The sequence below is a fragment of the Pinus tabuliformis genome, chromosome 6, assembly GCF_031772625.1.
Source record: "Pinus tabuliformis cultivar Carrire ecotype Pingquan chromosome 6, CPIR1, whole genome shotgun sequence".
NCBI lineage: Eukaryota > Viridiplantae > Streptophyta > Pinopsida > Pinales > Pinaceae > Pinus > Pinus tabuliformis.
The window spans coordinates 1,147,804,465-1,147,827,004 of NC_142292.1; the positions used below are offsets into that span (position 1 = coordinate 1,147,804,465).

At 42.7% G+C, this 22,540-nt stretch overlaps 1 protein-coding gene across 1 annotated transcript in view; it reads left to right on the forward strand.

The window, feature by feature from the left end:
• LOC149262903 (Ankyrin repeat family protein) overlaps positions 1-22,540 on the forward strand; it is a 381,244-nt gene that overhangs the window by 157,531 nt on the left and 201,173 nt on the right. The window contains exon 3 of the mRNA XM_089425389.1: positions 1,666-2,075. Within this exon, the coding sequence (XP_089281515.1) occupies positions 1,666-2,075 (410 nt within the window). The remainder of the gene's footprint in view (positions 1-1,665; positions 2,076-22,540) is intronic.

Here is a 22,540-nt window from a genome sequence, read left to right on the forward strand (position 1 = left end):
ATACATTGTCTTACTAGTATCATTTACACTTACAAATTTGCAGAATGGGTTTATAATGACTCAAAAAGATGCTGGCTGATGATCCTAATCTTTGAAAAAAAATTGGCACAACTTCTTCCTTGGAACTTTGACAAAATATGTGCAAAATGTACGATCCATAAGGTCAGGAATTATATTGAAATGCGAACTAAGAGGATGGCCATTACAAACCATGAAGGGTCTAGAGCAACCACGTAGATGAAAAACACTTACATAGATCACTAAGCATGGTCTAGTACAGTACATAAAATACAATGGTCATAATTTTGGGTGATCATGATACATAAAGCAAATAATTGTGATGGCCCAACTGATCACGGAACTTTGGGCTCTGACAGCATCTTAAAATAGGCACGAGATCTGCTCATATGCTGGAACATATCTGGCAAAGAAAATGAGGTACTTTCAAGTGAAACTGAGGGGTAGCACTATGTATGATTGTCACTAGAATTTCTAGCTAATTGGACTACTCTTTTGTAAAGGAGCTGAAGTTTTTCTCTTCTTGCCATTAATAGTTTGTCTTGACATAGTGTAGTTTTTCCTTATTCTTTTTAATCTTAAGCATTTAAGGGCTCTGAAGATGTCAGACATAGATGAAGTTGAGCTCGAGAAGATGTAAGCTTCCATGATGAATCTAGATGCCTCTCATGAAGAAGCTTAATACTTTATCACAATGCAGTTTGGATTGAGAAACCGACTTCTCTTTTAAACATTTCATGGCATAATGGAAGAGGGTGAGTAAAACAGGGGAGGATTTGTTTGCAAAAGACTTAAGACCTCACCTGAACTGTTTAATTTCTGGTCCAATGGTCTATTCATGTCCCTAGTGTTGCAAGATGAACATGAGAGGGAGAAGATTAAAAGGAGAGATACTTTATTATCATGGTTACAAAGCCTAGCACTCCTATCAGAGAGGAATGTTGTAACACTGTGACCCTATAATAGGTTGTATACAGTTGTGTAATAGCTTGAGGCCATTGCTCCCGCATCTCCTTCTTTCAATGTATGACTTCTACAAATGGGGTAGTTACACAGAGATGATTAAGCAGGAAAGTAGTAATGGTCTGTAAAGAAGTAGTGATCTTATCTCAATCACTTTATGCTTTATCTGAATCCATTGCAAATCTATCAATCTTATTTTACTGTCAAATCTGTTCATGCTGGATGATCAAAGAGGTATAAGAGTTTTTAAGCAGAGACAGAGTTTTAGCAATTCATAAACAACTACGATTTTTTTTCATTGCACCTATTTTTGTCTCTCAAAAAAGATTTGCAAGTTCAGTGGTTTTTTTTTTTTTAAACAATTAGGAATTGAGAATGCGAATTTGGAAGCGAGAATGTGAGATGAATAGAGGCTAAGGGGGGGATAAATATTTTCTATGGATCTCTGCTTAACATTCTTGATCTTTGTTCTAGGACAATGCTGATCCAACATCTCTGTTCTTAAGCTAAGCGATTGTTCTGCTGTCTTTTTCAAAAGCTCAAGACTTTAGCGTTTAATAATTTTTATTAATGCAATTCTTATCTTAGAATTCATTTCTGTTCTGAATGGTTTGAAAGTTGACAGTTTAAGAGAGTAAGATATTAGATTTCTTACGTGATTATTTACAAGTTGCCTCTCTGCAGATATTGTATTGGAACTCTTGCGTTTCTTCCCTACTCTTAGTACAACAAACGATTTGTCCAATTCAACTCCACTCTATTCAGCAGCTATTCAAGGTCATCTGGATGTTGTCAAAGTACTTCTTGAGGTTGATAAAAGGTTGATCAAAATTGCAAGAAGCAATGGCAAGACTGCCTTGCATTCTGCTGCTAGGCTTGGACATCTGGATGTCGTTAAAGTGCTCCTGGGTAGTGATCCAGAGATCGCTGCTAGGAAAGATAACAAAGGACAGACTGCACTACATATGGCTGTCAAGGGAAAGAGTGTTGACGTGGTTGAAGAATTACTAAGAACCAATCCTTCTGTTATTAATTTGCAGGACAACAAGGGGAATACAGCTTTACACATAACCACTAGGAAGTGGCGTGCTCAGGTATAGTTAGATATGAAACTCAAGTTTGTTAATATAACATTTTAATCCGCATGCTTATCTCTGTAAAAAGTGCTTTTGCAATAACCAATCATTCCATCTTTCCTGTGAATTGCTGTACTGACCTGTTCATATTTTAAAATCATATCAATCATTTACTAAGACCTATAAAATTTAATGTTTTGAAACAATAGCTTCATGACTAATCAGTGATCAGAAGATAGATCACACTAGTATAGCCAGGGATGGGATCTATGATACTTTCTGTGGAAGATATTATGGTTGTAATTGGGTGCAATCGTGGTATGCTTCATAAGATGTAGTGACGTTTCCGGAATTCACATTTGTCAAATTTTTGTAAGGCATGGAGTGGAACAGAGCAATTCTCATTTATCATTGTGGTGGCCATGGCATCTTTGATGGTTACTTTGCTTCAACTGCATCACTCATTTTTCAAAATATTGCTTATTTCTTTCCTCAATGCTATTGGAAATTTCCTCCCTGCTATTCATCCTAGTCTTTTTCCATGCATTAGGAGGGGGTAGGTTTGTCGATGAGTCTGGATGTGATGATGATTGTGTCACTAGGTGCCAATGTATCACTGCAAATTGTATCAGTGATGACTTGACTGGGAGGTCATAACACACAAAATAGGGAGATCAAATGATTTGTATGGTATGGTGTATACGGTAATGTAACCAGCTGTGCAGTTGTAATGTTTCTAAGTAGGAATACAAGTGATATTAAGCATACAATCTGTTCAGCAAATATAAAAACGAAATATATATTAAGCACCCATGGAAATGCTGGAAATAATGAACTGTTGAGCCATTTTATTACTTCTTTGAGGGAAAAATACAATAGATAATAGAGTGGTGCACCTGGGCTTGTCTCAATGGACAAACATGACCAAACCCAGGTGAGAAATGGCTGAATCGATGGCTGCCTCAACTGCTGCACCAATTTGCACTACGCTGCTTATAAAACTGCCCTTTTTGCTGACTTCGAATGGTTGGATTCTAGAAACACCACTTCCCGTGCTCAGAAAATTATGGAAAATTAACCCCGACCTCTCCACCAAATACCCAGAATAACCCACGAAGGAATTGGCCAAATGTTGACCTTGAAATTTTGCCCCAAATTCCCCTTAGCTCCTCTAGTTGCTGGTTGAGTTGGTACCCCTATTTGACCCCATAGATCTACCCAGAAAATTCCATAAAATTAGGAGTGTGATCCTTGCCCAAAACCTAGAAAAACCCAAAAAGAGTTTCCCTTGGTTCCAACCTTCAAAAATTGACTCTTCATAGCTTGACCCTCCCCCAATTTCGAATTCTGCTGCTGTGACTGATCTTATCAATCTATGCTCTCCCAACTCCAACAATCCTCCTCAAATGGCCCTCCAAGTGATCTCCTACTTCTCCCGGCCAGCTCCAACTCTACAATTCCTTCCTCCGACTCCCACGTGAGTCCAATGATGGCTCTCTATGCAGACCCAGGTGACTGTAAATCGAATTGCTCCAATGAAACAACCCCCTGCTCCAAAACTCTCCCGGAAGGTTGATCCTCCACTGTAGCTTCAATGCCCAAACTCCCTCGGTAGTCGCTGCCTGGATGAACCCATAAGCAACACTTGCATGTTCCCCTTCTGCATCCTCTAGAAACATGCAGTGGCTGAGACAAACGCTGAATGATATGATTGTGAAACTCCACCGGCTCTCCTCCAAGGTAGTACGAATTTCCTTCCTAGGGTGGCACTCGAAGTCCACCGAAGCAAAGGTTGAGATCTCCTCTCGGAGACACTCGTGTGCTAAACAACACAGTAACCCGGTTAAGCAGCTCGAGCAACTAAGGTTGAGTTCAATATGTTAAAAGATAAGACGCTGAAATGAGGAGAGTTGCCTTCCTAATATAGATTTCGTGGAACACTTTTCCCTCCATTTTTCCTCCATCGTGGGTCCCCCACTTAACCATTGATTTCCCCTCCATGCAAATCGAACTAGGGAATGCGTATTCTCCTAGTGTGGGTGGCCCTCATGTACAAATTAACCACTTCGAAATAACTTATACTAAGTCTAGCCTCCTAATAAAATCAAATGGGCCCCATCACCTCCAAAATCGGCCCCAAAATGTAGAAATTAATCCTGTTCCAAAATAATTTAGGAAGGGACATTATAGCAGTGATATAAGATAAGATGTTTTTTCCAAAAATTGTTAGGAAATCAGTCATCCTGTCAATCTCAATATTTCAGTGGACTTGAAAGTTGGCAGTTGCCTTTCGGGCTTGACTAGCATTTGGATTTCTATCTATTTACAAATTTTGGCAATAATTTCATTGATCCAATTGTTGTAACTCGTCAATGCCTTAGGTTGTCTGCTTATTAACAACAATACTCATCATATGTTTCTTTTTGCTTATTGGTGGTGTTGTCGCACAGATTGTCACGACAACGCTCAGACCGGGGGCTGTCACCCTGATCCCCGATCTCTCCGTTTAAGCCTGTCTCCTGCGGCTAAGGGGGGTAGACCCTATGGGATAATGGATGACCAACTGGGGACCAGTTGGGCTGGGAGACACGAGGAGGAACAAGCACTTAATTGATATTATTGAGTTAATAGACCAGTGCCTTATAAAATAAATGATTAAACGATTATTTATTAAATGCTGCAAAGATATGAACTCATTAACAATCGTTTTACCATCAAACAACAGAGATTAACTTTAACCACATGCGAGATAATCAATAAATGCTTAATGACTTAATGATACTCCAGCAATTAAAATTTCGAAAGATAAAGTGCTTCAACCACATAAAAAGCTAACCAGAGATCACATTCATGTAGTTAATCTTCATATGAACATTTAAACATTAATTCCCACATCAACATTTTAGCCTCAGCAGAAAAGATGAAACCTAAGAAATTCCTGAGCCAAGACTCAAACTGGGAATTTTTTTTTAAAATATATATATATATATATATTTTTTTTTTTCAAATAAAAGAAAATTAAAGACTAAATGAAACTTTGAATCAAAAATCTAAATAAAACTAAATTAAAAGAAACATTTTTATTTTTATTATTTTATTATTTATTTATATATTTTTATTTTTTTAATTTTTAAACAAAACTTAAAATTAAATCTAAACTAAAACTAAAACAAAACTTGAAATTATTAAAATCTAATCTAAACTAAAATAAAAAGGAACTTTTTTTATCTTTTTATGAATTTTTATTTTTATTTTTATGATTTTAAAATTTTTATTTAAAAATGGAACAAACCTTACCATCCAAATAAAATCTAGTTTAAAACAAAAAAATGATTTTTATATTTTTTATAAAGATTCAAGATTTAAAAATAAAAATAAAACTAAATTCTAAAACTAACCATTCAATTCTAAAATCCTAAACTAAACTTAAATCTAAATTTAAAATAACCTAAAGACTATACAAAATCTAAACTAAAATCAAAATCTAATTTAATTTATGAAATTGATTTTTTTTATTTTTTTTTAATTTTTATGTTTTTTTAAATAAAACAAAACTATTTTTTTTTTTACGACTCTAATAAAAAAACAAAACTATGCAGAAATGAACTAAAATAAATTTAAAAGCTAAAAAAGAAATTTACGATTTTAATCTAAAACTAAACTATACAAAGCATACATATTTTTTTTAATTTTTCAAAATAAAAAAAATTTTAAATGAAACTAAAAATTAAAACTAAAACCCTAAATGCTACCTACGTTAAACTTTATGCCATTTCAAAACCCAAAAATCGAATTTTCTGCCTACGCTTATGAAAGTCGAAACATGCATTTGTCTCTGCAGGACGACGCCTACAAAGGATTTGACCTCGCAGGAAAAAAAAGACGTAGAGAAATAAACTGCGCAGAACCTGAAAGATCTTTCCCAAAAAAAATGATACATTGATCTTCAAACCCGCACGCCTAGATGATTTTCGATGGCAGGAATACGCAGAAGAAAGCAAGGTGAAGATGCGGAAGGGATAGCAGCACGTAGGCAGAGATGGCAGCTCGATGGTAGACGCAGCGAGGATAGGAGGTTTAAGCGTGGGGGAGATACGCTGCACGCAGGTGGCTGGGCAACGTTGGACACTGGCTGCTTGAGAGAGATGGCTCAAAATCGATTTTTTTTTTAATTTGTTCTTTGTTGTTGCAGGTGTGCAGGTTTGCATGAGAGTTGGACGGCAGCTGCGTGAAGGGAATGGAGCTTGCTTGAAGGAGGAAAATCGAGTGCTGCGGTGATTGTAGATTTTAATGTGGAAACAATGAAACGTGGGCAGCAGCAAATGAATGGTAGCGTTGAGGAGCAAGGATGGAGCCACGATGGAGCTGAGGATGGCGTACAACACTTGTGTGAAAGCCACGGGCTGCAAGCTGCTTCAGATTTTGTGATGAAACCCTAAAATATTTTTTCAAAAAATAAAACCTGCAACCTGTAAAAAAACAAAAAAAAAGCCCAGAAGTAAAATGTGCCAAAAATAAACTAAAAACCCTAAAACCAGCTAAACAATTTACAATATTTATAGATCTAAGGCTCTTTAGTAGCCAGATTTGTCAATAATCACAGTAGTATTATCAGAATTTAATTTTGACATGAGACACTTCAAAAAACCCTACATGCATTCATAAAAAATTTCAAATGATAAGCCCGAGATCAAGAACTGGCTGGCCTCTTTCAGAAAACACAATCTGGGAGTTCGCTGGTTCAGCCAAGAACTTCCTCTAACGCCCGGTAATCTGAAAAAAAGGATTTCCTGCACAACTTAAAATCAACCATTAGCATAGAGGGAGAAAACAATAGTGAAACCCAGATCAAATGGAGATACCTGCCACTATATTTCAGAATCTAAACCATCATTCAAACCCTAAAGACCAGACAAGATACCTGTGCCTAGATCAATCTTCATTAAGCTATCCTCAATGGCTGAAAATAAAATTATGCAGAAAAAATAAAACAATCTTACAACATTTCCAGAAGAGTAACACCAGCAAGATTTTTAACCCCAAAGTCTTTCTTTATTGCACAAAAAATGACTACAAGAGAGCTTTCTTTAGCACCAGACTCTCAGATCGAATCCGATCTCAAATGATCCCTAGCACCCTATTTAAAGGAAAAATTCCCAACAGCTAGTTTGAGTGATCCATGTCAAAATGATCTCGACCGTCGATGAGGATCAAGATATCTCTTAATCTCATCTGTCGAATTTTTAATGCATTAAAAAATTGAAATTCTGCATTTATTTACTCAAAATTATTATTATTTTATTATTTTTAGGTTTTTACTTTATTTTATTATTTTTATTTGTTATTATTATTATTATTTTTTAATTTTTTAATTTATTTTTAAATGGATCCTCGAACTTAGCCTTTGGAAAAATCACCTAGGACCTAGGACTTAGGACTTATGGGGGGATTAAAACATTTTCTAACTCTCAAGACACTTTACATCATGACTTTTACAACTTTACATCTCAAGGGGGAGAACCCATTTGACATAGACCCTCATAAACCACCCAGTTCTGCGACACAACTATAATCTAGCAGATCAACATACTAGGATTTTCCTAAGATTCTAATGACAAAATCCATTCCAGCTTTGGGGTTAGGCTGAAGGAAAACTCTGTCGATCATGGATCGGTGAGACAAAAAACCTTTCGGAACATAGATTATCACTAGAAAATTAGGTCCACCTAGGCAATTTACATACATGACTCAACTTTTCTAAGATTATTTACAATTCACACATGCAGACTGGGTTTACAACATAAATTGATCAAGTCGACGATGATTGTTGAATGGCACGGACACGTCAATCAAGTGCTATCCCTTTTGCGAAAAAAGGGGGTGTACTGCTATGGGAAGTTGACACGTAGTGGTCAACAGGTGGCAATGCTCATTATATGTGTCTTTCTGAAATGGAGGTGTGTTTGATTGGTTCAAAGTAGGGATCTCAAGTCTAGAGAGTAAAGTAGAGCCTGAGAATATTGTTAGAGTGGCATTGTAGAGGTGGAAGATGAATGCATGATATCCTTTTCCCTATTAAAGGTCAGCCAACAAATAAGAGGGAATGAAAATGCGGCCACATTCCGAATTAAGTGTGTATTGACTGGCCTTTACTATTGGACTTGTTACCCCCTGGGGAGATAACCTAGTCTTTTCCATGACAATCCCATTCTAAGACTAGACAGATGCAAACCCAAGCCTTGTAGGCCATGTGATGCTTATGTATATGGTATCCTAGGCCTATGATGGTCGACCATGACCACTTCCTTTAGTCCCCTCTCGTAAGTCTTTTAGTGCTGCATATGATTGGAGGCCTTAAGACACTAGAGACATGGTTTATGGGATCCATTGGTTTTGTAGGGGTGATCACATTATGTAGGGCTTGTCCAGCCTATGCCTTGAGTGCAACTATGTCTTTTCCACATGATCATGTGTGATAGAGTTTGTATGCATTTCATTTGGTTGTGGCACAATATAATTTAGTTCTCCATATGTTACTCTCACTATTCACTGCATTCCATCTTTTATGGAGCATTGCATGTATCTTGATGTGTAGGTCTTGCGGGTCCAAAATTAAACAACGGCTCATTTTGTTTAGCATGATGCCTACTTGACATGCTACATTGAAATTTTGGCAAAAGAAGGTTTTTTCAAGCAAAATTCAGCAAGTAAAGGGGAAAATGGGCATAGTAATACATGAGCAAAAGGTTGCAAAGTATATTTATGTTGCATGCGAGATGCTCAACATTACATGTCATGCATAAGGCCTCCTACCACGTATTCCAACCCCGGAAGCCCAAAAGTAGCAAAACATTGGAGTTCCAACACTTATGCAAGCAAAAAATGGCAATTTCCAGCCCACATGTGCAACTTACAAAAGTTCTACAAGTAATGCCCTAGCTCCAAATGGGGAAAGGGATAGCTCGTTGGAATCCCCAAGAGGTGGACCATCTCCCTTAAGCAAAACACTAGGCTCATATTGCAAGGCATTTTCTTAGAAGCCAATTCATGGGACTAATTAACATACATGCAAACTCACAAATTTGAGTTAAAGTAAGGGTCAAACTAGCTATTGGAGCTCCAAAGCTAGTTATTGGGCTACTATTCATCTCATCCAATCAGTCAAGGTCAAATCAAGCCACATGTGGGAATCCTATGCCTCAATGTTGCTTCTCCAAGCCAAGTTGAGCCTCTTTGTTGGCTAATTAATTATTTTCATGTAATGAATTATTCTTCAGTCTTGTGCATGACAAGTGAACAAACATTATTTTGGCAAAGAGGGATGCTAGCGATTACAAGTAAAATTATAAAGGCCAAATCCTCCTCCCATTAGAGGTTGTTGTTAAATTGTGAGATCATTCATACCATTCAATAAAATTATATTTCGCAAAGTGCAAACAATTTTTATGAGTTGATTATTCTAATCCTTTTCTTCTTAGCATGTTGTAATTGTGTTTTCATGGAATAGATAAGAATAGATATAGGTATTGTTACCTCTCAAACTAGCAGGGGTTCTATGAGGGGATCCTTATAGAGCAACTACTAGGTCACGGGCAACAATGGAGCGATAGCCCACTGTCACCTGAACTAAGGCTCCTTGCTCTTTACGGAATTTCATTGATGGGAGGAGACCCGATATAAGTGGAATCGCAATAATGAATATGTTAATAAAAGGATAAAGGGTGATTCCCAAGGCCTATTCACAACAGAGGCTCGGTTAGATAGCTTGCTTTCTTGGAAGGCAAGGTGATAGGCTCTCTAGGAAGGGCTAAGAGGATCTTTGAGGCTAGGGCTAGGGCTTGGGAATATGTCTTGTCAAGAAGGCTCCTAGACCCACAAATCCTTGTGGGGAATTGATCTCTATGTGATCTTTGTGGAATTAGAGTAGGTTGTGGGACTATTACCGCTCAAACTAGCAGGGGTCCTAGGAGGGGATCCTATAGAGCAACTACTAGGTCAAGGGGCAACAATGGAGCGATAGCCCACTGTGACCTCAGCTAAGGCTCCTTGCGCTTTACTAGCTTTCACTGATGGGAGGAGACCCGATATAATAAGGATCAGTATAATGAATACATCAATGATATGACGAAAGGTGATCCCGAAAGCCTATTCACATGAGAGGCTCAAATATGTGGCTTGCTTGCTTGGGAAGCAAGGTGATAGGCTCTCTGGGAAGGGCTAGGAGGGTTTTAGGGGCTACGATTTGAAGGTATGACTTGCAAAGGAGATTCATAGACCTCAAAATTCTTGTGGAAACTTGGTTTCTAAATGGTCTTTGAAGGATTAGCTTTGATAAGAAAAGCGATGATTAGCACCAGGAATTCCAAGCAAAATTCCACCCTCATTTCAGAGAACTTCGAGTGTCTCCCTAGTGAGGTAATTTGGGGTTCCAATTCAGGGCTCTCCTTGAGCTTCATTGCAGGAATTTTCCCATCTATGCGCATTTTCCGGGCAAGGAAGGAGTACGTGGCACATCATTTGGAGCAATTGCAGTTGGTTGGAGACCCCAGGATTTCGCTGAGACATTCTTCATAGTTAAGGTCAAAGATTTGGAGCATTTTGCAGGGCAACGAGTGAGGTCAGAATTTGGGACGAATTTCCCTCATTTTGATAGTGCGCAAAGATCACTGGCTCAAGTATGTGCAGGAGCAGGAGGTGGCTTCTTTTCGAGGAAATTTGGGTTGGAGAAGTCAATCGTTTTTTGGAGGGGATGTTTGTAGGACTTTGGGAGGCTTTCAGTGTCATATTTTGGGCATCCTACAACAGTTCCATTCTGTGGGGTGTTTTTTGGCGAAATTGGGTAATTCACACTTGTTTGGGGCCACCGCGGGTCGGTGGACTTAGCCCAAACCCTTTTTGGGTTTTCGTGGGTTTGGTGAGAGGAGGTTAGGATTAATTCTACAAAATTTTCTAAGCACTTTTGAGGGCAGAATTCCTAAATCCATTCAGTAGCCAACAACAAATTTTTTTGGAGGGCGCAGTTTATCCAGGGACCATTTCAACCACTTCGGTCTGTGAGATATTTCTTGGTTTTGTTGGAGTTGGTGTGGAGAGACTACATTTAATTTTGCAAAGTTTTTGGAGTAAATTGAAGGGCCAAAATCTCAGTTCACCTACTACAACAATGACAGTGATTTATTGGGTTAGCGCAGAGGTTTTTGGTGGAGTCATTCTAGTACTTGGGCATCACAATTCCAACCGGGGTTTCGCCTAGCTTGCTATAGAAAACCTAGGTTCCTATTTCCATACACTCATTGTACTCCATTCTGCTAAAAAGAAATAAAATGGCTTAGAGTTTTGGTGCATTTCCTCTTGTGTTTTGATTTCCTGTGTATGTGTTGAATTTCCTGGCTGTTGTTATAGTGCATGTTTATGTTATTTACTTAATATTTCCAGTAGGAATATTATAGTTGTATCAGAGCCATGATCTTGGTCAGCTGTGGGGTAGCCATCTAGATCATGGATGATTTGGGCATGTATGCAAAGTGATGGGTTAAACCATAGACAACCCATGGCTCAAGGAAGATTTAGTATGCAAGAATTCTGGGGTGGAATCCGCTGGAACGATGAGAGATTGGCCCAATTGAGGAAGGTGTTAGACTAGATGCATCCTCATTCTTACAGTAGAGACACTAGTGGCATGCAGGCCGTGGGGGTGCAACCATCTACACTGTGTGGGGAAAGTCGATAGAAGCAAGACATCAGTGTTGATTTTGGGTAGCATCGGATGTGCTCTAGCTCCGAAATTTTGTGGAGGGGCTAGAACACATGAGATCTCCAAAACTCATAAATCGTTTGGAGAAATTCCACCCAGACGAGGAGTTATTAAAATAATTAATATTTTTAATGGGTTCCTAAGTCGAAACTTGGGAAAATAAAAATATTAATGAGTATTAATAAGAATATGGGTGAGAAACTTCTAAGTGACGAGGATCAAGTTTGTTTTAATCTTAGCCGTTGATTAGGGACTTAATCTCAGCCGTTGATTCATCAATAGGAAAAGTATAAGAGGAGGCTTGAGGGTCAGTTGGAGACATACTTGTGAGATCGGTCAGTTCGATTTTTCTGGGGCGAGGTTTGCTGAGAAAATCGAACAAGTGATCTATTGCAGCAGAGGGGCAGGGATAGTCGAGGTTGGAGGATCTTCTCCAGGACCTCGAATACATAGTAGAGAGAGGTAGCGAGACGCCAGAGGAGGCAACGCAGACCCAGGGAGACTGACATTGGGTCAGGAAGGGCCCACGCATTTCTAGCACTGGGGTAGAGTCACTCTTTAGCATAAATCAGAATTCAGTCGGGGAGCAGTAGGATCAGCCGAGAAGGATGACGTCAAAGCTCCAAGAGGCAGAGGAGGTAGTGTAGTGTTGACGCAGTGTCCCAGTATGTTCCACGGAGGCCCATGCAGCTACTGTGAAGGGGCAACGCAATTGTAGCCGGGGATAGTCAGTCCAGTTGTCAGAACGGAAAGATTTTTACCAAGTGAAGTGAGGTAATCTCACTTAGGTTTTTGCCAATATATTTTTATCTCTATATCTGGATAACCGAGAGGGCATCTAGAGTTGTATTTAGAACTACTGTTTAATAATAGAAAACCCTCAGAGCTGCTGCACCGGTTTTCTCGCATTGGGTTTTTTTGGGGACGTTTGTACAAAAATAATAGTGTCCCTTATGTATTTGTCTTGTTCTATTTTCAGTTCATGATCTGTATGTATGTGTAATTTACAATAATGTTTTCATTGTAGTTTAAACAATTAAATAACTTGTTGAATGTAAAAACAAGTAGGAGATGATAAACCAATGATTGCAGTAGGATTTCTGATGTGTAGATTCAAAAATTTTCACATGGTATCAAAGCATTGCAGATCATAGGAGACTGAAGACATTAGCCGGGAGATCCAGAGAATTTGCTGCAGAGAAGCAGTTGTCCCAAGTGACAATGTCGTTTCAGAGGCAGAGGAGCAGCTGAAGGAGTGACACAAAGCCAGAGAAGTGACGCAGAGGCTCACGTAGTGCCTACGTTAGCTTTTCGAGCCTGCAGAGGGTGACACAAAACCTGAGAGGAGCTCACGCAGTGACTACGTCAGTACTCTAGGCCAGCGCAGAGCCTGAGAGGCTCGAAACAATCAGTTGTCGGGGCTGGAGTAGCATAGCAGATTCAATTAGAGAAGTTGGTGGGATGCTGTTGTTGTTGGTGCAGAACAATGTCTGTGGAGACAAAACCGAGGTAGAGGGAGTCACTGCCTTGATAGATTTCTAGCCAAAGAAATCTAGATCCGGGTTGTAGCAACAAAGGAGGATTGGAGAGGAGTGATTCGACATTTGGCGGGAGGGTTTCCGTGAAGGAAATTAAGACTCAGAGGGAGTCTAGAGGAGCTTGTTTCTTAGAGGGTTTCTTGCGCCAAAGAAATCCAGATCCAAGTCTTGCTTGATTAGCAACAGGAGAGGGCGAAGAGAACCAGTCCTATATTTTTTTAGTAGAGATGGCAATGAATGGACTGAGGGATCAGGACAGTTTGTATGGAGCATCCAATTTTGTCATCTGGAAGGCCAGGATCCTAGCAATCCTAGACAAACATCGCATCAAGGACTATGCCTTGAAAGTAATTGTTGTTCTGGTTGATGGTGATCCGCTGGAGAAGTACGAGGAGGCCTAGACGAAGGCTAAATGCATGATTCTAGATAGGGTCAAAGATCATGTGGTCTAGCACATTGTTGAGAAGGACACAAGGGAGATGTAGGAAACGCTGACCACCTTGTATCAGGGCACTTCCGTCCAATGGAAGATGCTATTAGAATATTAGTTGAGATAGTACCAGATGCTGAAGGGATAAGAGATCGATCCCTTCCTCCTCAGGTTGCAAGGGATTCGTGACCAGTTGACTTCTGTGGGGTCTACACCAGATCCTGAGTTCATGGTCAGGACTGCCTTGAATGCAGTCACCGAGGACTGGGAGACATTTGTCCAAAGTATCTTGGGTAGAGCGACTCTCCCTAGTTGGGAGGAGATGTGGGTAACTCTTCGACAAGAAGAGATTAGGAGGTTGACCAAGGCAAGGAGTAGCGGCAAAGGAGCCTGGGTCAAGAAGGAGGAGGAGGAGGAAGATGTAGCTCTTGCATCATCGGGACAACAAGGGAAGCAGAAGAGAAAGAAGAAGGATATTTCCAAGGTCAGATGCTTCAAGTGTGGGGAACTTGGACATTTCGCCACTCAGTGCCCTCGGAAGAAGGGCAAGAAGGACTCTTCTGACTCGAAGGCCGCTCTAGTGAAAGGTGACAGGGAAGGCGAGGATAACGATTCTGCCATGAGTGCTCATGCGCCTTTGGAGAAGAGGTGGGGCGACATGGAGTTGTAGTCGAGAGGACTACATAAGGGGCAGGATCCTTGAGGTGCCCAAACTCTTGGATCACATACGGCTACGGGAGCCCTTAACGACAGTAGAAAAATGACAGGTGTCGGTTGGAGCGAGGTGTGATGGAGCGACAGTGGCAGAGCTAGAGTGCCAAAGTCTGAGGCAACACAGTGGATGTTGTAGCAGTGCGAGAGGCACAGAGCAGTTTGCAGCAGCGCAGTAGCAGTAGAGGGTCAACACAGATTAGTAGCAGAGGTAGCTTCAGCATCACGAGGCATCTAGACTAACCAACATGTCAGTTTTTGGGTGAAGTTTCAATTGCTTACTTCTCAGCAACTGAGTTGCAGTGCATAAGTTAGCAATGGCAGTGTTATGTGCAACATGAGGTAGCATATTGAGAGGGAATTGTAGTACAGATGTAGCAGTGGAAGTGGCAGAGTCATGGGCAGCACAGGAAGCAGCAGCGCAGTGGATCAAGGGCATCAGGGCAAGCAAGAGGACCGATGCAGTGGATCAGTGTAGTACTTCTGTTGAGAAGTGTTACTAGAGCACTTTCCTCGCTAAGAGGGAGTGTTGATTTTGGGTAGCATCAGATGTGCTCTAGGTCTGAAATTTTGTTGAGGGGCTAGAACACATGAGATCTCCAAAACCCAGAAATCGTTTGGAGAAGAGGCAGCGCAGAACCACGGTGACTGACGCTGGGCCAGGAAGGGCACACATATTTCCAGCGCTGGGGTAGAGCCACCCTCCAGCAGAAATCCCAATTCAGCTAGGGAGCAGCAGGATTAGCCGAGAAGGTTGACGTCAGAGCTCCAAGAGGTAGAGGAGGCAATGCAGTGTTCCATTGTGCTCCACGCAGGCCCACGCAACTACTGCGAATGGGCAGCGCAGTTGTAGCCGAGGACAATCAGTCCAGTGGCCGGTGAAGTGAGGTAATCTCACTTAGGTTTTTGCCAATATATCTTTATCCCTGTATTTGGATAGCCGAGAGGGCATCTAGAGTTGTATTCAAAACTACTGCTTAAAAATAGAAAACCCTCAGAGCTGTTGCACCGGTTTTCCCACATTGGGTTTTTTTGGGGAGGTTTGTCCAAAAATAATGGTATCCCTTGTGTATTTTCTCATTCTTTTTTCAGTTCACGATCTGTATGTATGTGTAGTCTGAAATAGTGTTTTCATCACTGTTTAAACAACTAAATTACTTGTTGAATGTAAAAACAAGTAGGAGATGATAAACCAGTGATTGTAGTAGGATTTCTGATGTGTAGATTCAGATTTTTTCACAATTAGATCTCCTCAAAAGGAGCAAACAAGACAGGGATAATTAGAGGGTGAGACCGGGGGGCACTTTTCTTGGTGGAGACCTAGCTTTAGATATCAGGAGCCTGAGGAGGAGGTTGAGCATGAGGTTGTGGGCACACTAGAGTGTGAGGAGCATGTCGATGTGTCTAGTGTGACGTAGGAGTCACCCTTGTTGGATATTCCTTTGATAGCTCTGGTTGACACCTTGGGGGAGAGAGTAGAGAACACACCCATAGGGCCATCCATTGACGAGGTGCCAGGAGACATAGAGGTGTCCACCATTGAGGAGGTGCCATCCGTTGTTGAGGTATCCATTGATGAGGTGTTTGGGGTCGTGTCCAAGTTTTTAGGTGATAGTAGCGCACAACAGATTGGTGAGGTGCCTGGAGACATATCCACTTTTGATGAGTAGTCGATATTTATAGAGGCATGTAGATTTGTGATAGAGTTTCTAGACGGTAGCTACCTATCGCTGATTGTTGAGGATGTTATGCATGATGAGCTATCTGTGGAGGGGCAGTTAGTGGCTCATGTTGAGCCCATGGTGGAGGAGGATGAGCAGCCATCCTTGGAGTCAACCATCAATGAGGAGCAGTTAGGTGCATCGGCAGTGAACAGAGCTGTCGTGCTTTCAGAGTATAGTCCCCTTCAGGCATACATCGATGGGGCTTGCAGAATTATTGGGCCGCCTCCTCGTGTTGGTGAGAGAGTCTACACTACCTAGGCAGATTACATGGTCTGGCCAGACTAGTGAGATAAGGAAGCACGAGTTGCACAGGGTGCAACATTTGCAGGATGAAAGACTTGTTCTGTGTATGGTTATTCATGGATTTGATCCCTCTCTCGGGGTTGGCTGGCGAGAGGTATTGAGTTGGTATCCGGTGGAGCTGGCTAGGAGGTTAGATGCATCCATGGCCACAAATCAGTAGAGGCTATGGATTACCAAAGGGGCTCGAGGGCCAGACTGTTGTTGGGATCCAGGTGGGATTCTCTAGCGCATCGTGGAGTCAGTATGTGATGGTAGTAGCTGCATGATGGAATCTGTGGTTGGGTGCACACACCTTTTCATATCCCCTTCAGAGTTCCTAACAACATTAGTGACATGATGGATTGACAAGGGAACAGACAGAGTTCATGAGTTGTCATGGCATGTTGGGCGTCCATGGGATTGTAGGATGATTAGCCTACTTTGGCAAGAGTTGGTAGGAGGAGGTTGCATTGACAGGCCGCCAAATATGGTATTGTATGGAGACCATGCTCTCTCACTAGTATATTGGATACATAGGCTACTGAGGATAGGATTAGTAGTGTCATTCATGTTAGCATGTGAGGAGTTAGGCTGCTTAGGTCTATTTGGGGAGATGAGGAGATATAGCTCACATCGTGGGGGGCTTACTAGCATAGTGGTGGATGCGTTGGCGCATACGGGATGACATATGATATGAGGTGGTACGACAGTAGGTAGTGGTACCCAGGGGTGCTCAGAGATATGTTGTAGAGTCCAGTGTTATGCAAAGGGATGCGACCTGATGTATACATACCCAACTTAGACCCTAGCATCCAGTGTTGTATAGAGGTATGCAGTGATGAGAAGTGGCCTGTAGAGGAGCATGGATATGCGTGGTTGTTTGATGTAGAATGTTGGTTTGCATTGAGTGACTCACATTGCATCGAGTACACGTGGAGAGTGCCAGGTACAGTGGCACATGTAGGATACGAGACTGTATAGGATGGTACAATTGTAGTACGGGGTATCTAGTGGTGTACAACTTAGGCCGTAGGGTACAATTCCAGGTTGAGGAGTACAGGGATACTCGGTGAGATGTAGGGGCATATGGTGCTGCACAACGAGGTCTTGGAGGGTTGCCTCATGGGATACTTATGGACGAAGACACTGGGCAGACCTTTGGGTGTAGTTCACCTAGAATCGATGCGCATGCAGATGAATGATACTTGATGGTATCCATGGGGACTCACACGCCTGCCCCTCTTATACATCACTTACAGGCACAGATGGTTTGACTGTTGTCCTTTGACACTCTGGACGTAAGCAGCAGGGTGCAAGGAGCTCACGCGAGATATTGGGATGACACTCAATGCACTAGGCGAGAGACTTCCAGTGGTGGCATTGGGTTGGTGCATGAGTTGATAGCCACAGGTTGGGGGATGAGGTGATCATCTGCATGGGTGGCATATCGTTCATTAGTCAGCCTATGCCTAGGGAGCTAGTCACAAGGGAGACATGTGTCACTCTTTCCACACGGCATGTTAGGACCATGCATGAGCAGAGGATACCGTGTACGGCTGAGGCAACTTTTCAGGTTGTGTTTGGCCTCCAGAAATTGTATTGGCACATTATTGAGAGGGTGTAATGATCCTAAATAGGAATACAAGTGATAACAACAAATATTCTATGCAACAAATTACAAAAACGAAATATTTATTAAGCACCCATAGAAAAACTACAAATGGAGAACTTCTGAGCCATTTTATTTAATTTTTGAAAGTAGAATACAATAGATAAGAAGATGGTGCACCTGGGATTGTCTCAATAGACAAGCATGACCAAACCCAGGTGGGAAAATTGCTGAACTGAAGGCTGCCCAATTGCTGCACCAATCTGTATTGCGCTGCCCAGAAACTGAGTTTCTGCTGAAGTCCGAATGGTTGGAAGTGCATTAATACTGCCCAGAAATTTGTATTCTTTTAACCCCAGACTCCTTGGCCAAAACCTAGAAAAACCCAAAAGGGGTTTTAGCTGGTTTGGACTTCTGATTTTCGACCCCCTTGGAGCCTCACCTCAGTTGTAGCTGCAAAACTCGACCTGCTGGAAACTGCCTGTAAATCCACCTGAAAACTGCTCCAAAGTGTTGAGTTCACCCTTGCTATTGAATCCCTGACTTCCTGGATGAGCTCTTGGCCAAAATCACCTGCTCCCAGGCTCCACGAAATTCTGCTATCCCTCAGCCCAACAGTTCGAATTGCTGGAATGTTGGCTCAGCTGGTTGTAAAACCCAGGAAGAATGCTGGTCTAGTGTTGTTACCTCAACTCCCTAACCCCCAAACAAGCAATCAAATCTTTTCTTGCCTCAATCTCCCTCTGCGTGTTTTCTGCCCAAAAATACACACTCCTTGCTCTGCACTGGCTGCGGGTGTATGTTATTGCCCCAAAACTTCTGAAAACTCTTGTGGCCCCTACATTCCACTAGCAGCTAATTAAAGTCGATTTTGCCCCTAAGTCCCTAAGTCGAAAGAATGGGGTCCTCTTCCTTAGTAAAAAATGTCCAAAATTGTGTAGCAGCACCTTGTTACTAATTTGTTTGAGAAGGGACATGACAGTCATCCCCTCCCAAATGTTGCTTGCCCTCAAGCAACCTCAAAGCTGGGTGCTCCAATATGTGCTCACCCTCCCAGGTGGCATCCTCATCTGGCAAGTTCTTCCAGCGCATCAAGAACTCCCTGATGGTCTTGCTCCTCAGTTTCCTCTCCCTGCTCTCCAAAATGACCTCCGGTTCCAACACGAAGTGACCCTCACCATCTAGTGGGGGTAGATCAGCTGTTGCTGTCACCTATTGTCCCAACACCCTCTTAAGGCATGAGACTTGAAAGATGTTGTGGATCCTACACCCTTGAGGCAACTCTAGCTCATAAGCCACCTCCCCAAGGGCCCAACTCGTATAATACCCGGTAGGGCTCATAGAAGCGTGGTTGTAGCTTCTCGGCCTCCCTTCTGCTTCAGCGTGGACTGCGTGTAAAGTTGCAGCCGAAGGTACCCTAAGCCCCCCTCCTCGAAGTGTCTCTCTATCTTGTGCTGGTCTGCGTAAACTTTCTGCTGATTTTGGGCTATCACCAAATTATCCTTGAGAGCCTTGAGGATACCTTGGCTCTCTTGGACCCAGTCTTTGGCCTTTGTGGCCCGGCTTTCTCTAAAAAGAATATCAGCAAAAGGCAATGCATCATATCCATAAAGAGCATGGAAAGGAGTCATACCGATGGACATGTGGTGCATGGTGTTGTAGCAGTACTCGCCCAGATGCAACCACCAAATCCAAAACCTTTGCTGACCGGTCATGTAGTTCCTCAGGTACCCCTCCAACCACTGATTAACTCTCTCCTTCTGGCCATCTGTTTGAGGGTGATAGCTAGTGCTACAAGTGAGCTCCGTACCGACTAGCCTGAAGAGTTCCTGCCAAAAGCCTCCCATGAATTTGTTGTCCCTGTCACTCACTATGTTCTTGGGGAGACCACGGAATCTGAAAATCTCCTGGAAGAACAGTGCTGTAACTTGTGTAGTCGTGTACCTGGTGGGTATCGTGAAAAAGTGGGCAAATTTGGTCAACCTGTTGACCGCTACGCATATGCAATCCTTCACCTGCACTGTGGGGAGCCCTATGATGAAATCCATCAAAATATTTTCCCATTTCCCCTCAGGGATGGGAACTGGCTGTAGAAATCCTGCGGGGTGGGTTAGTCCCCCCTTGTTCCTCTGACAAGCCTCACACTCCCGTACGTGCTACAACACGTCCTCCTTGAGGCCCTTCCACGTGAATCTCTCTCGGACAACCATATAAGTCTTCCGGAACCCTTGGTACCCGGACAATGGTGAATCATGTGCTGCCTAGAGTACCCTCTCCCTCAACTGCGAGTTGGGCACTAAGTAAATGCGCCCCTTGTAATAGATGACCTCATCCATCACACGGTAACACTCATCTGCATGGGTACCCTCCAATACCTCGCATGCCCTCCTGTCTTTGGAGTACTCCACCAACAACTGAGCCTTCCAATCATGGCAGACTCTCATGAGAGATAACCCAGCTGGCCTTTGAGATAGAGCATTGACCACCACATTGTGCTTTCCCCGCACATACTCTATATCGAAGTCATAGGCCTGCACCTTGCTGATCCACTGCTGTTGCCTGTCATTGAGGCCTTGCTGCCCCATGAAATGTCGAAGACTGTTGTGATCAGTCTTCACTCGAAACCGGTTGCCTACCAAGTATTGGCGGAACTTGGCCAATGCATGGATAATTGTCAGCATCTCCTTGTCATATATGGAATATGACAGCTCATGCAGTAGGAGCTTTCAACTCTCGAAAACAATGGGATGCCCCTCCTGTGACAATACTGCTCCAACTCCTACCCTGGATGCATCACACTCCACCGTGAATGGCTGGGAAAAATCTGGAAGTGCCAAAACAAGGCAACTGCTCATCACCTCCTTGAGGCGATCGAAGGCAACCTGTGCTCCATCAGTCCATGCGAAGGCCCCCTTCTTGGTCAAGTCAGTCAAGGGTGCTGCCAGTTGTGAGAACCCCTTGACAAACTTTCTGTAGTAGGTGCAAATACCCAAGAAGCCCCTCAGCGTAGTCACATCTCGGGGTACTGGCCAATCCCGGATGGCCTGAATCTTCTCCTCGTGGACCTTCACCCCATCAATGCCAATGATATGCCCTAGGTAGAGCATCTCTGTCAACCCAAACTCGCACTTGGAGAGCTTGACATAAAACTGCTGCTCTTCCAAAATGTGCAATACCTTCACCCCTTGACAAACTTTCTGTAGTAGGTGCAAATACCCAAGAAGCCCCTCAGCATAGCCACATCTCGGGTTACTAGCCAATCCAGGATGGCCTGAATCTTCTCCTCGTGGACCTTCACCCCATCAATGCCAAAGATATGCCCTAGGTAGAGCATCTCTGTCAATCGAAACTCGCACTTGGAGAGCTTGACATAAAACTGTTGCTCTTCCAAAATGCGCAATACCTCCTCCAATGTCCAGCTGTAAATCAGAATGTCATCGAAGAAACTAGCATGAACCTCCTCAATTGTTCCCGGAAGACATGGTTCATGCATGACTAGAATGTGGTCGGAGCATTGGTCAGCCCAAATGGCATGACCAGAAACTCAAAGTGCCCATAGTGTCACCGAAAGTTGTCTTAGGGATATCCTGATCCCTCACCTTGATCTGGTGGTACCTTGGACGTAGATCGATCTTAGAGAAGTACTTGGCTCCTCTAAGCTCGTCCATCAGCTCATCTATGCGAGGAATAGGGTACCAGTTCTTTAGCGTCTTCCAGTTGAGGGCCCAGTAGTCAATGTACATCTGAAGGGTTCCATCCTTCTTCTTCACCAGCATTACTGAAGAAGCGAAAGGACTAAAACTTGGCCTGATATGGACCAATGCTAGCAGCGCCTGGATGGCCTCCTCTATCTCGTCCTTATAGGCTTTGGGATGCCTATAAGGAGTGGTGATGACTGCCTACACACTCGGCTCCAACACAATAGTGTGCTCAAATCCTCTGTCTGGTGGCTGCCCTGGTGGAATGTCACTAAACACTACTGCGTATTTGTCCAGCAAGGCCTATATGTCTGCCGGTGGTGGCTAAGCCTGTCCTCCAGCCTCTGAGATCCTCAGCTCAACTGCCCATACAAGGTCCCCACGTCGTAAATCTGCCTCCATCCTGTGGGCCGAAACTGTCTGAGGTGGATAAGACTGCATGCCTCTCAAGACCACCAGTTTGTCATCTGGCCCAATGAACTCCATCTCCGGCTTCCTCCAATCTGTTGTGACTTGCCCAAGGGAATACAGCGATTGGACACCCATCATCACGTTGGTGTCTGGCACATCGACCACAAAGAAATGGTCCGTCATCGAGTAGTTCCCCATAACTACTATCATGGAGGGCACGTATCTGGTGCACTGTATGGTACGATCACCTGGTACTAGGAATGAGAAGCCCTCGAGCTCCGCTCTGGTGAGGCCCCTCCTCTGGACCAATTGAGCATCTATGAAAT